Here is a 19,652-nt window from a genome sequence, read left to right on the forward strand (position 1 = left end):
TGGAATAATATATAATACACGTATATATACATTTACATATGTGTGCACCACCTACATCCTTCATATAGGTATATGTTGCCTGTATCCTTTTATTGTTAAGAGATTTGGGAAAGAAGCAATAGAATTCTTGGCTGGAGCAGCGGAATGTTATGGTTTCATATTGTTCATATTTTTGCATTTTTGAGACTCAGATAAAAGCTCTGCATGTTGCAGTCTGACCTGAACAAAGTCGGGAAAAGCTCTGTGAAGTATTCTGTGAAAAGCAAATTTTATAAGCATGACTGCCAATGATTAGATGCTTTTCAACACTTTGTTTTCTTATAGAGATTAAACCTAAGCTTCCAGGAAAGTTTTCTGCCCATGGACCTCAGATTGTCAGTATTCATAGAGTCTATATTCAAACAAGACAAGAGAAGCGCATTAATTTTACCATAGGGAGCCGAGCCTACTTACTTCCAAAAACATCTGTTGTAATTAAGTGCCCTGTACGAAGGTTCCAGAAATCACTTATCCGTTGGGAGAAAGATGGACAAGTCTTACAAAACTCCAAAAGACTTGGCATCACTAAGTCAGGCTCGCTGAAAATACACTGTCTGGAAGCTACTGATATTGGTGTGTACAGGTGTATTGCAGGCTCTGTGCACGAAACTTTCGTCCTCAAACTCATTGGTACTGACAACAGACTGATAGAACCACCAGCCCTTAGAAAACATGCCAGTGAGACCAGTAATGCAGATCACAACGAGGCCAACAGCTTTGGGGCCAAATGGCATAAAATGAGCAAAATGTGGCAAATGTGGAGTAGGAAGAACGAGCTCTATCTGGGTGACAGGCAAGTAAATGATCAGCCGTTCCTTCGAAACCTCGAAAGCTTTGGGAGTAATTCAGCAGAAGATTTCAGCTCCCGTGAGTTCAAGAACAAGCGCCTGGAGGCGGCGGTTCTGCAGGGTGCCTACAGCATGGACACCGTGCAGTTTGAGGAGCTGATAAGGAACATGAGTCAGCTCATTGAAACGGGAGAAGTCAGCGATGACTTGGCATCCCAGGTCATTTACCAGTTGATTGCTGAGTTGTCGAGGCCTCCACAACCAACTACCGAAAAGTGGAAGGGGGCCCAGGATGAGAAGCTTGCCTCAAAACTCGCAGGCAAATCGCCAAACGAATCCGAGCGTTTCGGCACAAAAACAGTTGATAAGTTAATGTTTGACCAGAAGGTTCCAGTTATTATGAGGCAAAAGGAAATTCCTCGAGTTTCCCTCAACAAAACAGTAACCGTAAGAATTGGAAATACAGTTTTTCTGACCAAGAATACTGGGACTGTCAATCTACTGTGTGAAACAGCTGGTACTAGTGAAGTGAAATATACTTGGACAAAAGATGGCGAGACATTAAAAGCCTCTGAGAAGTAAGTAAATAACTTCTCTTTTACTTTTGACTGACTTATGTCTCTTTTGACTGTGAAAATCCCCCCTGCTGTGCAATATTAGAACATATCTCATAAAAATGAGATAAGCGTGACCACTGGGCCTTCCATCTTTTTAGCAAAGTAATTTATTTTTGTTCTTTCAAGTGTCTGTCATGTTGTTTGGCTTTACTAACATCCAAGTGTTTGTCCTTTCCCTGATATTACATGGGAGGATAGACTTTTTTTACAAGGTGAAGTGTTTTGGATGTCCTTATTTTGTGATCTGCCTTAAGCATTTCATCTGTGTCAGAAAAAGGGCAGATTTATCCTCAAATTAGGAAGCCTATTGGATTCGTTCAGATACCAAATACAGTGGGAACACATTAAAAACATCTGCCATGGTATAGATGAAAATAAGTCAGCTCCTAACCATTTTAAGAAAGAAAACTATCACTGGTATCCTCGCCATCCTTCAACACAGTAAATGTTTAGGTATAACTAGAGCTGCATAATTTCAATTGAAAAAGAAAAAATTAGCTTCTATGGATTTTTTTTTTCAATAGTTTAAAATGTTTCTGTTGAGGTCAGTGAAATACAAAGCAATAAAGAACCTATATTACCATCACGTTTGAGAGCTATACCTGAAGAACAAATACATCAAGAGTGTGTAATAGTCAGATATTTGCTCAAGGCTGAGCAAATACTTCTACTTCATTGCTGATAAATTAGAATCTCACCTGATAATATTAACATTGACTTCGTGTGTGAGCCTCTTGGAATTACAGCTAGCTCTTGAGTAATGAAAAAAACGATTCTGAAATGATAAAGGCGCTTTTGGATATTTCTCAACATACTTAACTGATTAAATGCACTGCCAAGAAAAATATACTTCTGCAGAGCTATCAATTAAAGCAAAGACACCAAAACCAAGCAATTTTAAAAAGTGAAAATGTTTTTGGAACCATGTAGCTCCCACCAGTTGTATTTATTTTATGAAATACGCATAATTTTCCATTAATTTGTTGCAAGTGATCCTTTGATTTTTTTTGGATATGATGGTGTTTTGTTTATTCACAAGTATGTTTGCTTCCTAATTTTAGCTCAGACTGATATTCTTTCACTTAAGGCATATATTAACAAAGTAGGTTTATTTCTTACTTTTTTGCCAGTAAGATTTCTTGTACACAAATCCACATATATGTGTGTGGACTCAAAAGCCAGTGACATCAATAGTGTTTCATCTGAAAAAGAGTGTGAGGAGATAAATGGCTGTTTATGTTTCAGGTTTGTAAAGAGTGATGTACTTGAGCCATGCTTGAGGGGGTTTGTTTTTCTGAGATGCAAGTATTTTTAATTTTATTTTTTGTGAATCTATTTTGTAAATGTACTCAGTGTGGGAAAATACCAGATCTAAAGGGCTTTTGGATTCAGTGAGTATAGGGTAAGTCATGAACTTTAGCACTGAGAAAGGTAATAAGGGAGAAATATTTTTATTTTGAGACTCTTCTCCAGCTTGTGATGCTCTCTCTAATATTTTGCCCCTCAGAGGGCAGGCCAGGTATTCAAGATACCTGTGAGGTTTTGGTGGAATATTTTAGCTTCAATGAGAGTATTAAAAAAAGCCCCAACAATCCCAACCTCACAGTAATCTGAAGTCAGACCATATACCTTTGAATGCCCCAATCCTGCTGAAAACCAAGCTCGCTGTGGAGAGATTGATTTCTTGCCAAGCCTAATACTTTTAATTGTGGTATTCTGATTTATTCATGCTGTTGTTCCCAAGGGATCCTGGTTTGTAGTAGCAAACCTTCTGTCCTTTCAAGGCCTGCAACTAGGACACAGCTTTGTAGAAGAAGGAGATCTGAAGAATCTTCCATGTGTGTATCCCTGACCACCTCCCATCTGTCACCAAAGAGGAGGCAAATCTGTTACTGTGTGTCCTGCTCTAGAACAGTAAACTCCTAAAAAGGACTTTTGCTGCTGCATCTGTAAGTCTTGCAAGAACATTCAGCGGGGTTTTACCCGGGGTAGTAACCTCTCTATTTCCTTGATTATTCTGCAGAGTGATCCTGGACACCGTTGGAAAAGTGCAGATTCGGAATCCTACCCAAAGGGAACTTGGCACATATGGATGCCTGGTTGTTAATGACTTTGGGTTTGATATAGAAACATCAGTGCTATTGCGTGCAGGTAAGACTGTAGCACCCGCAGAACTGAGATTTTATATATATATATATGTGCATATGTATGTGTGTGTGTGTATAAATATAAATATATAAGCAACCATCCCCACTGCCATGTGAAATAGTTTATTTTATTGGCAATCCCCGAAACTCTGCCTGATTTAATAGGCATCAATAAGATGGTCTTGTTGCTCTGAGTGCTCTAAAACCACAACAGGTGTGGGTTCAGTCTGTCCATATCTATCCCACCTGTATTTTCTGGCTGCTGCTTTGCGAAGTGAATTCTGTTCCAAACATAATGAATTCAAATACAGGATCTATATTTATAAGCCAAATAAAGCTTTTAAAATTTATTATCCCTTTAATTTCAAAGAGATTCCTGTCATCTTGTCCTCTGTGTTAAATGTGACAAATCTGGAAGCCAGAAGTTTCTCAGCAGTTGTCGGAGATACAATCGTGGCAAGAATCGGAGCAAATATTATGATTGAGTGTCCAGTGAAAGGTAAGCAAAGAACTGCACTGACATTCCTTGTAATGTTGGAATCGGAAGTTTACCTTATATCTTGAAATAAATTACCAGTGAAGGCAGAAAATCATTGATCATTAGTCTTTTTCTATTAAGCATGTCACCCACACCTGACCTATTTCTTTTCTGCCTGTCACTTCAATTTACACACATATGTTCAGAGTTTCCTTTAAAACTGCTTTTCTTTTCATGAACTGGTCTAGGCCTCCACTGTGGAGCTTAAAGCCCACCAGAGTGCAGGACTATCTTGCTGCAATAGCAAGCATGGCCAGCTGACTTGCTCATCAGAGAACTTTCCTTATCCCTGTTTGAGATGCACATATGTCTAGACTATTGTTAAAACTGAAAATGAAATCTCCAGCCATACCTTAATAGAACTTAAAACCTGACAGTGAAGTAAACTTACCTTTTAGAGCCATCAGTCTGCAGCTGCAGCAAGAAAACAAAGAACAGTGCCGAGCTGTGAGAGCATACAGATATTTTTCTAGCTCAGCATCTGTGCAGGAGCATTAATGTTAATCAGAACTTAAATGCATTAAGCAGTTCACTGCTCCATTTCATTTTCCAGTCCTTTATGTTGGAAAGGTAGATATTTCCCTTTTAATCTTATCGTTGCTATCTTTTAAGTTTAAAGGGTAAGATTTAACTCACTGCGGCAATATTCTGTCAAATATTTAATAAGCTGAGCTCAGCCTTTTGTGAAGATGATGTGTGAGAGTGCTGATAATCACAAACATTGCAACTGAGTGCAAAGAGCGACCTCAGAGCAGCCAGAGTGCCGCTCACATTTGTGCTGTTGGGAGGTGCAGATCAGAAGGGTGTTGATACTGAACCAGGGTAGTGATAGAAATATATGTATGCAAATAGCTCTGCACACAATAGTGGCGCCAGGCTGACATATATTAGGACATGTGGCTCTGCTATTCACCGTTGTACCAAGGCTAATTCTTTGATGAAGTAATATTTTCCAACTATAGTTTGGCAACTCCGTGTATAACTGACCTACATCTCAAATTCAGCAGAGAGTTCATGTCACACTGTTAATATTAATATGGTTAGGATGGGTAAGCAGTTAGCAATTTAAATATAAATTAATATTTTCACATGGGACTGTAGATTTCCAAATGCTTCAGAATTGTATATATTCGTGAGCCAAACTTTAGTTATGCTGAGACACCAGTGTTGACTTAAAAAATGATTTATCTAATTGCTTTATTTCCTGTCATTGCCAAGGAAGTAAGTATTGCTGTTTGTGAATAAAATAGAGCTTGCATGTCTTAAAATGTCACTAAGTCTAGAAGCAGAAAAACTTTTGCAATGATGTAAGAAGATTTTTCCTGTTCTCCTTTCCTTTAATAAAAAGTAATAAACCATTGACTTCAGAAGATTGAACTTAATAGCACCTTATGCTAATACGTTTGTCTAATAGATGGGACTCAAAAATATGTCCATTTGCAGAGTAGGAGGATGAGAACTTTGTTGTGAATGCTGACAAAGCATCACGTGAATGATCAGACAAACGAGTTTGAATAAGAAAAGAATACTTATATTTCTATGCACTCCAAAAGTTCCTACAAACAGACAGTGTGAATGTTCAAGAGCCTTTTATCATTGTCATACATGTTGATTTACAGGAATGATCTCTTGCATTCTTGGAGGAATAACCCACTGCAAATCCTTGCAAGTAATATCTGGAGTAAAAGTGCCGTTGGACAGTGATCAAACATGACTGTTTGTCAGCTGAGGATCTCTTACAGTCACCTGTAAAAGTAATTGTAAGAACCTTTCTTTTAGTGTCAGGGAGACCTTGACCAGATCTGGAGCACTTTTCTCACTACCCTTCCTCTTGATTGCTCAGAGACAAGGATGTGTTTTCTCTGTGGTTGACAACTTCTCTGCCTGTCCTAAGTCTTTGTGTTCTCCATGTTCTGCTCCGTGCTTGTTCAGGATCCTTCTGCAGAGACATTACTCATGCAGATTTCTCTGTGGTGTCATGCAGATACATTTGGTCTTTTGACCTCTCGCTAGCCCACAAAACAGTTCTCCACAAGATGAACCATCTAATGAATAAAGTGTCTGTGTGTGTGAAGAGTATTAGTGCCATGCCAGTAGCAGAATTCTTAACTTACTTTTGAATTTCTTGGCTGCAATGACTTCTGAAGGTTTTTTTTTTCTGTAGGATAAATAACCTAAAGTACTTTTTAGAGTTGTTCAATCCATAGTTTCCTCTGGGAATAAATCTACACATTGAAGATGTAAAGATTAATATTCTGTGCAGTGTTGGCCTGTTGAGTAAAGGGGTTTTCTCTTTTTCATTGTTACTGATTTGATTCTTTTGTCCTTTTGAAAGCTTTTCTTGCACACTCCAAAAATCACATTGAGATTGAAAAAAGCCTTTGAAATGCTGAAGAGCAGTGTATCCTAATAAACAGAAGAGCATCAAAGAACAGACTAAGAAAAGTTAGCTGAACTGCTGAAGCTGATGGTATCGCTTTCTTTTCTCTTTTCAATTTATAACTAAACTATTTTTCCACTAATTATAATAAACTCACTTTTATAGCTCCCACACGAGCATACACTAGGAGATATTCATGGCAGTCTGGATATATTCATATTCCATTCTTACAGCCAAGAGCTTTTCAATCAACACACATGGTATAAATATCAATACTGATTGCTCCAAATTGCTCTTGGATAACATTTATTGTGTTTGCAGAAAAGATCGCTTTGTGATTATTGCGAAAATAAACTAAAACTGTCAGACTCCATTTATTGTAAAACCTTTGAAAGTTCTAAGTTGAAGTAAAATAGGGGGGAAAGTGGAATTACGTATAAAATGTGCGTTGTCTGCCACTTGCTGGTGAGAGAGTGGAAATGACACACACTGAGCTGAGATTGTTTATACTTTACATTGCAGCTCTGAAATATCTTGGCACAGAAGCTTTGAAAAGTAGAAACTCCATCTTCATCCAAATTCTGCATTCCTATGAATACATTTTGGCACTCTAATAATAACATACTGATAAAAAATTGTGAGAAATACACAAAACCTGTTGTATCTTTTTGCACAGAAGTTTCACAAAGGTGGACCAACTACTTGGTGTCAGTATTGGAACTTGAAACAGGTCCAGAAAAATCAAGATTTTGATTTTCCATCTGTTCCTTCATTTACCCACACTATTCCAAACGTAACTTTGATGCTATTCTTTGTCTTCTATGCTTAACCCCTCAGAAGACACCAGTGAAGAATTATAGCAGTCTAATACGTAGGATTCTGGCTCTTCATTTCTTTTAGGTTTTTTATGTGTTCTAAAAGATATTAATAATGGATTCCAAAAATTTGAAGGAGTGAGTAGAGATTTATTTTATGAGGAAGGAATGGCAGTATTTATAATATAAGGAATATCTTTTCCTCTTATGCTTTTTACAGTAAGTGCATCTACTTTAGAGTTTTTGTTTGGATCAGACATAAGTGGGAAGGACTGACAGATGTACTTCAGAAGCTTAATTGTGCTTTGCCATGTGTTTTTTAACAGTCTTGGAACCTGAAAACTCAATCCCTTTGGATATACCTAAACTGAAAGATGTGCCTGGGGACTATGCCTATCATTTTCCCAATATTAATGGACAGTATGTCCAAGGGTCCAGGCAAGATTCACCAAGTGGTCCAAAGCAATCCTCATCCCAACACTCATCAAGAGTGTTTTGGGACCTTGGTACCTACTGTGTCTCTTTAAAAGCACATTCCTAAGGTCCTTCACTACTTTCTGATGTAAATGTAGCCTACAGACTTCAGCGAGGAGGGGGAAAACAAAAATTGAAATGGTTTACAGCATTGCTTTTTTTTCTCTCACAGGTTTGCTAATTGGAGGAATTTCCTTTAAATTCCTAATTCATGGGAGGTTAAGATGGATTGTGTGAAAGTAAAATTTCAAATGCTTCCTACTTCAATTTGGAAAAAACCTGTCAAGAAGTTCCCTAGGCAAAGTTTAACATAATCTAATAGCATAAAAGAAGAGGCAAGCTCGCTGGTTAGCACCTGATTGAATGACTGAGAGGAACAAGTGGTCAAATTTGCTGTGGAGAGAGGGTAGGGTGCCCCAAAGACTGTTCTGGTATTTGTGATGCTCACCATTTTTATAGAAGTTCTCAAAAAGAGTGTGAGCAGTTAGTTGACTACAACTTTAAAGACTGAAGATTTGTACAGGCTGATTGGATCTAAAGCTCTGCAAAGCGTTGCAGCAGGATCACACAAGTCGTGTTTAATAGCTAAATGAGGGCAAAGGATGTTCTGAATTGATATTGCAGAATAAATGTACACATAGAGCAAGTAATTCTAAAGACAGACATACAGACGTGTCTGTACCTGAAGACTGTCACTCAGAGAAAGATGTGTGGAGTCATGGTGGGTAGTTCCATGGGAACACCAGCACACTTACTGGGTGCTGGCCATAAAGGCAAATCAAAGCTAATGACAGAGGAATGGATGGAAGAATAGAAAATATAAACTGGCCATTGCATAAAGGTCTGATGAATTCTGTTTGCAGCTTGTTAATCTCATCTCAAAAACTGTATATTAGTGCTGGACGAGGTAGAGAGGAGAGCACTGTTAGAGGAAATAGGCTTGATGGTCTGAGGGCTACTTCTGGTCCTGGAACATAGGAAGGTATATTGAGGAAGGGTCATTCAATAAGTGCCATGGCTTTTGTACTCTGCCTACACATCCCCGGGTGCCCATCAATGGACAATAAATGCTTTTAATTGGACTTCAGGTCTAACTAAGGGTAGCAATTCCTGCGTAGGTCTTCTATTTCTGATTAAATTATATTTTCCAAGTCCCTGCATGTGTATGTACTTTATGACAATAAATGTCTGAGTCCTTGGTGATGTAGCACTGTTATTCAGTAAAGTGAAAGTATAGTTTCCACAGTTGGGAAAACAGTCTCTGCTAACAGTGCTGAATTGTGGAACTGCCCTAATGAACACCAACCAAGTCTTTGTTGGGGGTCGACTACAGAATTCAGTCTAGCAGTCATTAGTTGCCTAAATATAGTTGCCTTGCTTTAAGGGCCTGATTTTGAAAAATATTAACCTTAAACTTCTGCAGCTGGAAAAAAGATCAAGTTCTCTTTGAGATGACAGCCAGAGAACTAAACAGAGCTGTAGCAAGAGTGGGACGAGAAGGGGTCTTGTTGGGGAACCCCTCTAAGGAGGTCACCAGATGTCGGTAAGAATATCTAAATCCTGCCAGATGCTGCTACCACCTAGGAAGAGGGGCTGGTAGGAAGCAGGAGAGGTAATAGCTTTGAAAGATTGTGAGAGAAGGGGCAGTGTCAGAGGGCAGGTTGGGGGATCACACCGAGTGCCAGAATGTCTCACGCTGGTGCTCTGTCCAAGGCTGTTATTCCTGGTGAAGTGGGCAAGATTCATACAGGTAATTTCAATAGCAGCAGGGTTTAGGCTCTTTAGGGTTCACTAGAAGTTGATTGTCCGACCATAATTCAGGTGGATATGAAGGCAGTTTATGAGAGAAAATATGAAGACGTATCAGTCAAAGTAATTGCTTTGTAAGTGCACTGGAGGTGTTAGTGAGTGTAGGATAAATAATAGTCAGAATGACATTCACTGTGTGTATTGCTGACGCAGAAGTGTTTCCTCTGAAAGTTGACGTGCAAATTTAGCCTCTGAAATTAGGTAAACTTTTAGTGAAGTGCAGTGAAATGTGCTTTGAGCCAGTACGGTTCTGCCTTGCTCTTGAATGGGAAATACAGAATACTTTATGAGATTCTACATAGCTGGGGGAAAAATTTTTGAAGACATATCCAATGTTTTAGAGCAACTAGTTAGTAGGCCAAGATTTTTATGGTGTGTAATATTTCACAGGGCTTTCAAGGTTGGAGGAAATTTGTTTTTGAACACTGAATATTTTAAGGGCACCCTATAGTGCAGATTCCTTTTTTTTTCCTTCTTTTAAACACGTGTTTTGCAGTCCTATCCGGAGCTGGAGTTTTTTTCCATAACATTTGCTGTCCCAGGGCCACTCATGGCTTTTTTCATGGAACATTGAGTATTGTAGATCTGCTCCAGTGCTAGTGGAAAATAACCTGTGTTTGAGGTCAGAAAAATAGATTAAGCTAATTTTAAAGTTTTATAGCCACTTAGGTCTATAGTAGAAATTTTAAAGAGGATTTAGATCCGTTGCAACAGTAAGATTTGCATTTTTAAGGTTTTTCTAAGACTAAGAAGGCCTGAGTTCAGGAATGCATCTTTGTTCATGAAGGACAATTACAGCCATCTTTAATTTTAAGTATGTGTTTAATTGCATTCCCTGATAGGAATGGATTTAGTCTTATGCCTAAGTGCTTTCCTGACTTGGAGCTGTAGAATATGATTGTTTGATTCTGTTATTATCTGAATCCAGTGATAGATCTCCCATTTGAATCACTGGGATCTACATTGCACTCAGGGACTCTGAACCTTTGGCATTTTGGGGAGTTGGTACCTTTGGGATCGTCCTCAGGTTCATCTGTGTGGAAATGGAGTAGGAAGGAAACAAAGGTGGCTACAGGCTATCTCCTGCCTCTTCCCATTTCCATTCTGTCTGGGCATCAAACCACGAATTCTTCAGCTTAAAAGTCTTCTTGCTACAATTCTGTGATAGAAAAGGCTCTCAAAGACAGGGTGAAAGTTATTTTTGTTCATTTAAAGTCCCTGTGTAAATCAACCTGCGTGTAAGGGAGAGTTAACCATCTGCAGTAAAATTCAACCTTGTGCACAAGACAAACTCCTCTGTGAAGTCCTACAAATATGTCCCAAAGCTTAAATATAATTTCAGGTCCTTTAAGGAAATAAAAGAAAACAAAAACTTGGGTTTGGCTTATTTTTGCTTAGTTTAGTTTCTACTTGGATAAGAAAACAGTACTTAAAACTCTTAAGGTTTTATTTACATGAGTACTAAAGGGTAAAGAAGAGGTTTTAGGCCTTAACTACTTGCCTAGAGAAAAAAGTTTTTTTAGTGTTTTGATGGTATGCTTGAACTCTGTCCTGCAGTTTCTGTGTAGGAAAATTGGTGTTTTTCACAGTGTTACTGTAAGAGTCTTGTCACAAGAGGAATGTGGGAATTGTGTACTTTGCCTGCTTTCTCACAAGAGCTGATAGATGACACTTAGCTCAGTGTGCAGTGCTGCATTCCAGTAGGGAAGGAAAAATCTTATCTCGGGAGCAGTAAATATGGAGTCTAATTTCTGAAGGAGAAGCATTGAAAATCTGCACAATGGAGGTTTTTTCCACCTGAAGTGTGCTGATGGTGACTGCGTGCTGGGCCTGTGCTCTGGGGTGGGTTTTGAGACAGAGTTTAATGCAAAGCACTGTTGAACAAAAAGGTAAATGCAAACCTAAAAGTATTTTTTGTAAGTGTCCTCCAACAGTAAGAGTTTCTCCTGGTAGGAATTCTAGAAATGAGAGTGTAAACAAGACCTCTGTTTCTCGTGAGAGTTACAGCACTAAAGGATTTTTCACTGGCCATGTGAGCACACAGATAAACTGAAGCATCCAGAAGACCTTGAAATGCATGTGCTGCTTTGCTGAGGAGTGCAAAGGAGTTGGACTACAGGGGTCTCTCTTCTTCTCCAGCTTTCTCTCTTTAATCCATTTTTAGGGTGTCTCTTAGGAGATGTGATAGCACTGTGCCATCAGCCTTTTTTCTGACTGATTTCTCTCTGCATGCACAACTCTGAAAGATTCATATTGCATTTGTGCCCTGTAGTTTTGGGTTCCCCTGAAAGGTTAGAGGCCCCTGATTTCTGATGTACAGCTGTGTCCTGACTGCAGTGTGTGCAGAGTCCTGTCCCCCTCTCATCCCTTCATGCTCTACTCCAGCCTGTAATCAGTCCCCAAACTCTTCTCTGAAAGGAATCTTCCTGTTATTCCTTAGCTCAGGGCCCAAGCTGAGGATTTACTTTAATACTCTTAATGACAATCTAACCAAAAGCCCATGAAAAGGTCACAGAAGGAGCTTAATTGCAAATACCAGTTGTTTTTAAGCAGTTAATCCAGCATCTCTCAGTCTCGCTTTCAGACAGTGATACTGTTTTTCTTATCCATGCAATAAAAGGTTTTGGGAAAAAAAATAGAACCATGAAGTGCAAAATCTTGAAGGATCCTCAAAATTACTGTGAAGAGGCCAGCTCAGAGGGGCTCAGTACACAGTTCACATAACAATTATTAGCTCCTGAATAAAAATCTTCATGATAGTTTTGGCTAAAATACCATGGAGGAGTGTTGTGATTATCCCCACTGCTATTTCCAGCTCAAACAGCTCACCTTTATCGATGTACCCTGGAGGTATCTAGGTAACATCAACTCCACTTCAAAATGACAGCATAACTGCATATAATACATTAGTGTTGTTTTTTTCTGTGATGTATTTAACTGATCATTTTCTATGGGTTCCCCACACACAGGCTCTTTACCTGTAAGTGCCAGCACCCCAAAGATCACTTGGGTGGATTCACTGTGCATGACAGATGGACTGGCTGCTGGGCTGTTGTGCAGGGCTGTCTGCACTTCTGCTCCTCAGACCTCGAGTTTAGGTTTATGTGCTCGCATTACTCACTGGAGTAAAGGCCTGATTTACTCGTGCGTGTGGTATTACTCGCTTGTTTCCCCTAAAGAGAAACATATACAGCTCTTTGGAGAAACAAAGAGGAATCATTTGCTATAACTTGAGTTTAAGGTATGTGACAGATAGGCAATTTTGAACTTAAAATGAGTGGCAAAGCTATTCTGCAGATTTCTGCAAACTGAACTCCAGTCCAGGTTTTAAAAGGCTCTACATATCTCTGAATGGGACGTGGCTAGAAGAATAGAGACATGGCTATTTTTCTGGGATAAACTCTAGGATACAAACCATGTTTGGAAGAAAAATATTTTACTTTAGTTAAATCCCTGGAATGAGCTCCATTTCTAAATGCTGTTGTGAGAGCAGAGGGAGGACTGTATCCCGGGGTGATACTGGGCTGATGTTTGATAGAGGCTCAGGTTAAAAGTTTAAATTTGAACCATTCCAAACGTTTTTGTGTTTTGTGGAATTTGACTTTAAACCTTTTTACTTTAGTCCCATCTCAACTGTGCTCCTTCTGGCTTCTTTTTGGCTCTGATTGCTCTGCTGGGTTTTGGTGCTGGTGAGGTTAGTCTGACTGCAAATCTCTAGGCCTTAGATTTAAACAGCTCAGCATCCTCATACCACCTCCTCAGCCCATCTGCATAGTAACTATATACTCCTGAATGGCCATGGAAAGTACACTGTAAAGGAAAAATATGTCTGAGAATGATACACTTTAGCCAGAAAGCTGGGGTAAAATGGAAAAAAGACCCTTAAAACAAGACCTTGTCCTAATTCCAAAAGAATTTTTCAAAGTGGCATAAAGCTTTTTCTGGAAATTTGAAAAAGCCTGCGTTTTGGACCCTTGTGCACTCTGCAGATCTGTGCTTTGTTTTATGCAGCTTCCTTCAGTAAAATACAAATCTGCATGGGTTTAAAAGCACTGAACAGCTGCTAAATGGTCTAGAATAAATTCTGTAATTGTGCAGAAGAGTGTTTCTCTCTGCTGCCTTTCTAGACAAAATGACGAGGGGAACTTTTTCCTTCTGCGAAATAGCAGATTCCAAAAAATATGTCTGGTTCCTATTACAGCAAAGGAAAAACTTGAGGTGTGCGTTGGAAGTGCTAAGCCAGTGATTGAAATGCTAAAGTTGTTCCTAAAGGCCATTCCACATCATGAAGACATCATCTGTAAAGTAATACTGCACAATGATCTGTGAAGAGAGGAGTCTGAATTAGCATTGAATATGGCTGGAACTTCCAAATGTCCAAAATTCGGGTCAGCTTCTGTAGCAGAACCTGCTTTGGTAGTCTTCAATGAGCACTGACCATTGTATTTAGCAAGAAAAAGAGTTCAAATGAAAGACAGTTTATCTGCTCTGAGTTGTCTCTTGCCTGCACCTTTGTGCACCTCTGCGGCCGCTCACTGTGCCACGTACATCAACCTACCCAGTGACTTCCCGAGGATTTTGGAACTTGGAAAGAGCATTTCTGCTGCAGCAGCTCAACCAGAGCGCAAGCAATGAGGTGTCTGATTTGCCAACTAGCAAAATATCTTTTTAAAGGCAAACGTTTGAGGAATGTAAAACAGTAGAAGTCCTCCCACTGGTACTGTGTCAGTGGAAAAATCATCTCATTAAAAATAAATGTCCAGAGTACTTTGTTGATTAAAATTTAAAATGATGAGTTATCTGCAAATGCTGAGGTTCTAACAGCTCAAGAGTTACAGCAGGAATGATGATAGACCTTTGGTTTTCTATGCCACGATAACTGAGATTGCTTAACAGCTGAGCCCGTCTTTCTCTTCTTTTCCTTCACACTGTTGTTACTTGGTGTGTAGATCACATCTGCAACTTGGAGAGGTTTTCAGGAGTTTTTTGGCATAAATTGGCCACATGTATTTTCTAATCTAATTGATAAATACATCTTTTTTTTTTCTTTAATAGAAATATTTTTCCCCAGTTATTTTTTCTTTCTTTTTGGTCAGAAATTGAATATTCATGTCTTCCTTCATGTATTTTGAGAGACAAGTTGAATGTAAAGGGTCTGTGCAGATCTTTACATCAGCTGGTCCTAACTGGGTTTAATGGTCTCACATCTTGTTCAGCAGCAAGACACATGAGCACATTGCTTTTGTAGAACTGGTAGCAGTTTTTAAAGCTGTCTGTGAGCTTGGCTTTGCAGTACTTTAATTTTAACCTTCAATCTTAGTGGGATGTGGAATTACTAGGAAGGCTCACAACTGAGAAGTTTTCTTGTGAGTGTAAAAAGTGCTTGTTTTGCTGCAATGTTGTTTACTTTGGTTTTCCTCCAGTGAAATGACAATGGAAACCCAGGATGCTTGGATGTTACATTATCAGTTAGCAATATAAACACTACGGTTTATCTCTCACAATAAATGCTTTAATTACTTGCATTTTAAAGGTGTTCCGCAACCAAACGTAACATGGTTGAAGAAGAAAGATGTTCTACAAATCAATTCTTTCTTGGTTTTGAATGGCTCTTTATTCCTGAGGAATGTTTCCTATGAAGATGCAGGAATATACACCTGCAGAGCAACTAATGCTCTCGGAAAAGCTGAAGCTGCATCTGTTCTCCAAATAACTGGTAAGTGCTAAATGAGAATTCCTTACTGATAACAACAGGGAGACGCTTTATAAGCAAAATTTAACAATAAAATAGTTGGGGAGATACTTAGCACTTTATTAGGAATTTGGAATTTTTGATTGCATCTGACTCCCTGGGATCTGTTCTTTATTTTGTATTTCCTGTAATATGGATCTATGTACAGACAGTTTGACTCTTCACTTCAAGGTTATTTCATCTTCTTGCTTCCAGGCAACAAATATCAGCCCTTAAACCAGCTGACACATTAGAAACTAAATCCACTGTCATGTTACATTGTTCCCAGTGCTTTTATCTAGGGAAACAGGGCAGGCTTGAGTATTAAGAAAATCTGCAGGGAAATGCAGGAAAATGAAAGCAAAGACTGGTTTGGGGATTTGGTTTTTGTTTTGTTTGTTGTGTTGGGGTTTTTAATTTTAGAGGCCAATAAAATGTAGAGACAAGGAAATAAAAAATCTGAACGTGAACTGCTGACTCTCAGAATAGAAAATGTAAAGAAAAACTCCACATATAATACCCTATTGTAAGCAGATTAATAATGTAATACTGTATAATACAATCTTGCCTTGCAAATCACTCCAGTAAATGGATCATTTGGCTCTAGAGATGAGCTTTCTCACTATTTTGCTCTACAAAGAGCAGCACAGCTCCCCATGGCCAATCCTGCTACAAAGCTCTCTTTCTTGGGCACACATGGAGGGCAGGTTGGACATGTTTGGGTCTGTTGGCCGAGGAAGATGTTCCAGAGGCATAATATGAGTCTCTGTGTGAGGATGAGTGTAGGCTGAAGCTGCCTTCCTGGTTTCAGTTTTCCTGGAGCGCATGAAAACTTTGGATGTTCCAGAGAGGAATATTATTACCATGACGTGACTGGAAGATTGCTCACAAGAGTCTGAACTTTGTTTCTATTCCTGGTCACATGACATTAGTTTAAATAAATCTGGAGCGGGTAGGAGAGGGCCAAATTCTGCAAGTTTTTGGCTGTGCAGGACTGCAGTGAAATGGGAGGACTTCTGCTGTCAGGATTTGCAGATTGCACCAGCTCAGTTTTTGGTCTTGGCTACAGCATTTACTGCCTGACCGAGGGCAGTCCAGCAGTAGCACAAAGTCTGTGCAGCCTTTCCAATAAAAGTTCCCAAGGCCTGACATGGCAACCAGTTTTTTGCCTAACAGACTGGCATCACTCTGCTTCTGTGGAGACTTGTTTTGTCCCAGTATTTACAGACAAGCAGGAGGCTTAGTACAGACATTGCACACTGAAGAAAAGGGTTTAACCCATGTAAAATAACCCACAGAAGTTAGAATGTAGCAGAAGATTTAAACTCTTCTGGAGGAAGAGTCATGGATATTAAGTACATTCATTAGAAGAGAATTGTTGACTAAGTGGTAAGAACTGTGTGTTACTGACAGATTGCCCACACTTTTGGCAGTTATTCTGCCAGCATATGATAGAAAGGAGGAGTTGCTATAGTGATAGGCATTTGGTTCTGCATACATTATGCTATCTGTGTGCATAATGAGATTTTAAAAGATTTTCTTCTTTTTTTCTGTTGTAGCACTTTGTCTGAATTCCATCTAATAGAACAGAGGAACTGCCCTGAGAGAATTCCTCTGAGAGAATTATTTTTCTTACAATTTCTATATGTTAGTGGCTTGTAATGAAACAATAAATGACACTGGCATGAAAAACAGGAAATGCATCCTGTAAATCTTGTTTTTACACTAAGTGTTACAGGCCTATTTTTCTGATAAATTCAATAAATTTGATTAATGTAGAAACTTGCATAAACAAATAATTTCTGTGTTTCCCTGCTTACATATCTGAAGTTTATTTGTTATATGGGCATAAGTGAAGTTGATCCTAAAGAATTTCAAAGTGCTACTATCCTTCTGCTTCATAACTAGCATGCTGGATATTTTGATAATTTTTTTTTAGCATCATGGTTTAATTCTTGGTAAGAAGAGATCTTATGCATTTTATTACAGAACAAAGATTTACAGAGAGTAACACTCAATTATCAAAGGGAAGCAGAAGAAGGCATATCATAATGGCATCTGGAATTGGCACAAATGTCACTGTGGTACCTGGAGATCCACTAAGAATAGGTGTGTTGTCTTTTCTGCTTTGTCATTTATATTATTTATTTATTTATTTCATTAAGTTGGAGGGGGCCCCATGGAAAAAGTGAGTGTAATTCCCAAGAGTCCAGGTTTGGTGACCACCTGGATTTCCTAACTCTGCCTCAGCTTTCTGTTATCATGGAGGAAGCCTTAGAGTAAGACATATGGTAATTTTTTTATTCAGCTTTCCAAAAAATATTTTAGAAGGGTGACCTTTTAGGCACCTTGAAGTAACTCGTTGTGACACTAAAACTGCATAATTACTCTTTGAGCTTCACTTGAAAAAAATGGGAGAGGATTCAACTGGGCTCTAGAAATGTTTAGGGATTTTTTTTTTTCCCCTGCCTAAATGAAGGCCTCTGTTTGCATTCCTGTTTATGCCCATGGAGTGAAAATGCAGCAATTTCATTCAATGTGTTTATGATTCCTTTCACCAAACAGATAAAAACTCTTTAATTACAGACTTATTTGCATATTGTAGAGTCTGAGATTAAATCTTTGCTCTATTTAAATAATCGCTCTCCCCGTCCACTTTGTTCATATATAAGTTAAGTTTATAAGAACCTACTGAAAGGAAAAATATAAAGAAGTGTGGTAAGTGTTACCACAGACCTGATATCCCTCCAGAGGCAGTCAGGATTGTGGGCCATAGTTTAGACTTCAGTGAATTTATGCATATACTTCTTTTTAATTAGAATGGTAATGTCTTTTGTGAAGAATCACACAGTCATACATCCTTGTTCACAAACGTTTCAGTGTGTCTAGAAAAACCTGCTAAAATCCTGTTGATTTTTAGGTTGCCCGGTGCTGCCCAGCTACAGACACACAGTCCATTGGCTTTTTGGAGATAGTCCAATTGAGGAAGTTAAGACCTTGGAATACCGAACCCTGGTTGGGGGTCGTATCCTAGAGGTGAACACCAACTCGGGTCAATTTGCTGGACAATTCCAATGTTGGACTTCAGCTAGTGCAAAACTAATGTCAGTTTGGGTAAATGTCAAGAAGGAAGGTTTGTTGAAAATTATATGACAAATTCTTGAATTTTAAAATATATTCTTTCACTCTGTAGAGACTTTCCTGAAAACTAACCTGCTTTTGTGCATTGAAAGTAATTCACAAATACATGTTTAACTATCCACATATGTGGATAGTCCCATTTAAGTCAATAGACAATGCCTGCACTCAGAATTGGATATGGGAATTAATGTGTATCCAAATATCACGTGGGGGTTCTGATTTCTTACTTGTGTATCTGAGAAGCTGAGAGAATGGGTCTTTCTGCTTAAACATTTTTAAATCAGGCAGGCATTTCTCCTTCAACAAATGATACAAATTGCTGCTGTGGTAGCCCACCAAACTGAAACAGAACTGACTTGGAGGTTATCTTTGGAAATACCTTCATTATGATCAAAATAATTTTAATATAATTACCATAATCCAGCACCATTACAATCAGTATGATAGTGATCTTACTGCAGTCACCCTCAAACACATCAGTGTACCAGGGCACACTGCACACTCACTGATTTCCATGTTAAGTTTTCAAGAATATCTTGTAATGCTCTCCAGTGTAATGCACTTGCACAAAACCACATTAGTAGGTTATAAATTGTACAACTGAGGATTATAGATGAAGTTGAGAAGAATCTTACATATGCGCCAGCAAGACAGTTGTCCGTATCTGCAAACATGTTATAAAGCTTTAAACATTTTAAAAACTTTAGAAATTAATTATATTGTCTTTTTAAAAGCCCAGTTATAGTTAGGAACTTAGATCCTCCTAAGAGTCTGGCAGCAAAGCATCAAACTCCCTTTGACATTAAAAAAAAAATAAAATTCTGACCAGTCAATTCCCAGGGAATGCAAATCAGATTTAAAAACAAGTATCTGTTGAAATTCAAAGGTTCTATATGTATTTTATCTCTTAATCTATCAATATGGTTTGGCTTATGGTGCAAAGGACTCAGGCAGTAGGATCAGATCCCCTGCACTGTGTATCAGGGTGTTCTCAGTGACTGTTTTATGGGTGAGGATGGTTCTGGTATGTCTGGAGTTAGAGAGTCAGTTACATTTGCAAAGTAATTTTACTGAAACATATCTATGATCCAAAAATTTATTTTAAAAATAAAAATTAAGTAAAAATATTAATGAACTGAGTCAGAAAATATTCTAGTAGAATTTATCAAAAAA

At 38.6% G+C, this 19,652-nt stretch overlaps 1 protein-coding gene across 8 annotated transcripts in view; it reads left to right on the forward strand.

The window, feature by feature from the left end:
- The window catches only part of ADAMTSL3 (ADAMTS like 3), a 180,268-nt gene that overhangs the window by 152,205 nt on the left and 8,411 nt on the right, over positions 1-19,652 (forward strand). For 7 of the 8 annotated variants that reach the window (XM_027688806.1, XM_027688810.1, XM_027688811.1 and 4 more), the window contains 6 exons: positions 325-1,405; positions 3,468-3,595; positions 3,962-4,090; positions 15,141-15,323; positions 17,328-17,447; positions 18,259-18,471. In XM_027688806.1, the coding sequence (XP_027544607.1) occupies positions 325-1,405; positions 3,468-3,595; positions 3,962-4,090; positions 15,141-15,323; positions 17,328-17,447; positions 18,259-18,471 (1,854 nt within the window). The remainder of the gene's footprint in view (positions 1-324; positions 1,406-3,467; positions 3,596-3,961; positions 4,091-15,140; positions 15,324-17,327; positions 17,448-18,258; positions 18,472-19,652) is intronic. The other variant, XM_027688812.1, reaches the window with a different exon arrangement.

Source organism: Neopelma chrysocephalum, unplaced genomic scaffold (genome assembly GCF_003984885.1).
Source record: "Neopelma chrysocephalum unplaced genomic scaffold, ASM398488v2 Primary Assembly neopelma1_75, whole genome shotgun sequence".
Classification (NCBI taxonomy): Eukaryota; Metazoa; Chordata; class Aves; order Passeriformes; family Pipridae; genus Neopelma; species Neopelma chrysocephalum.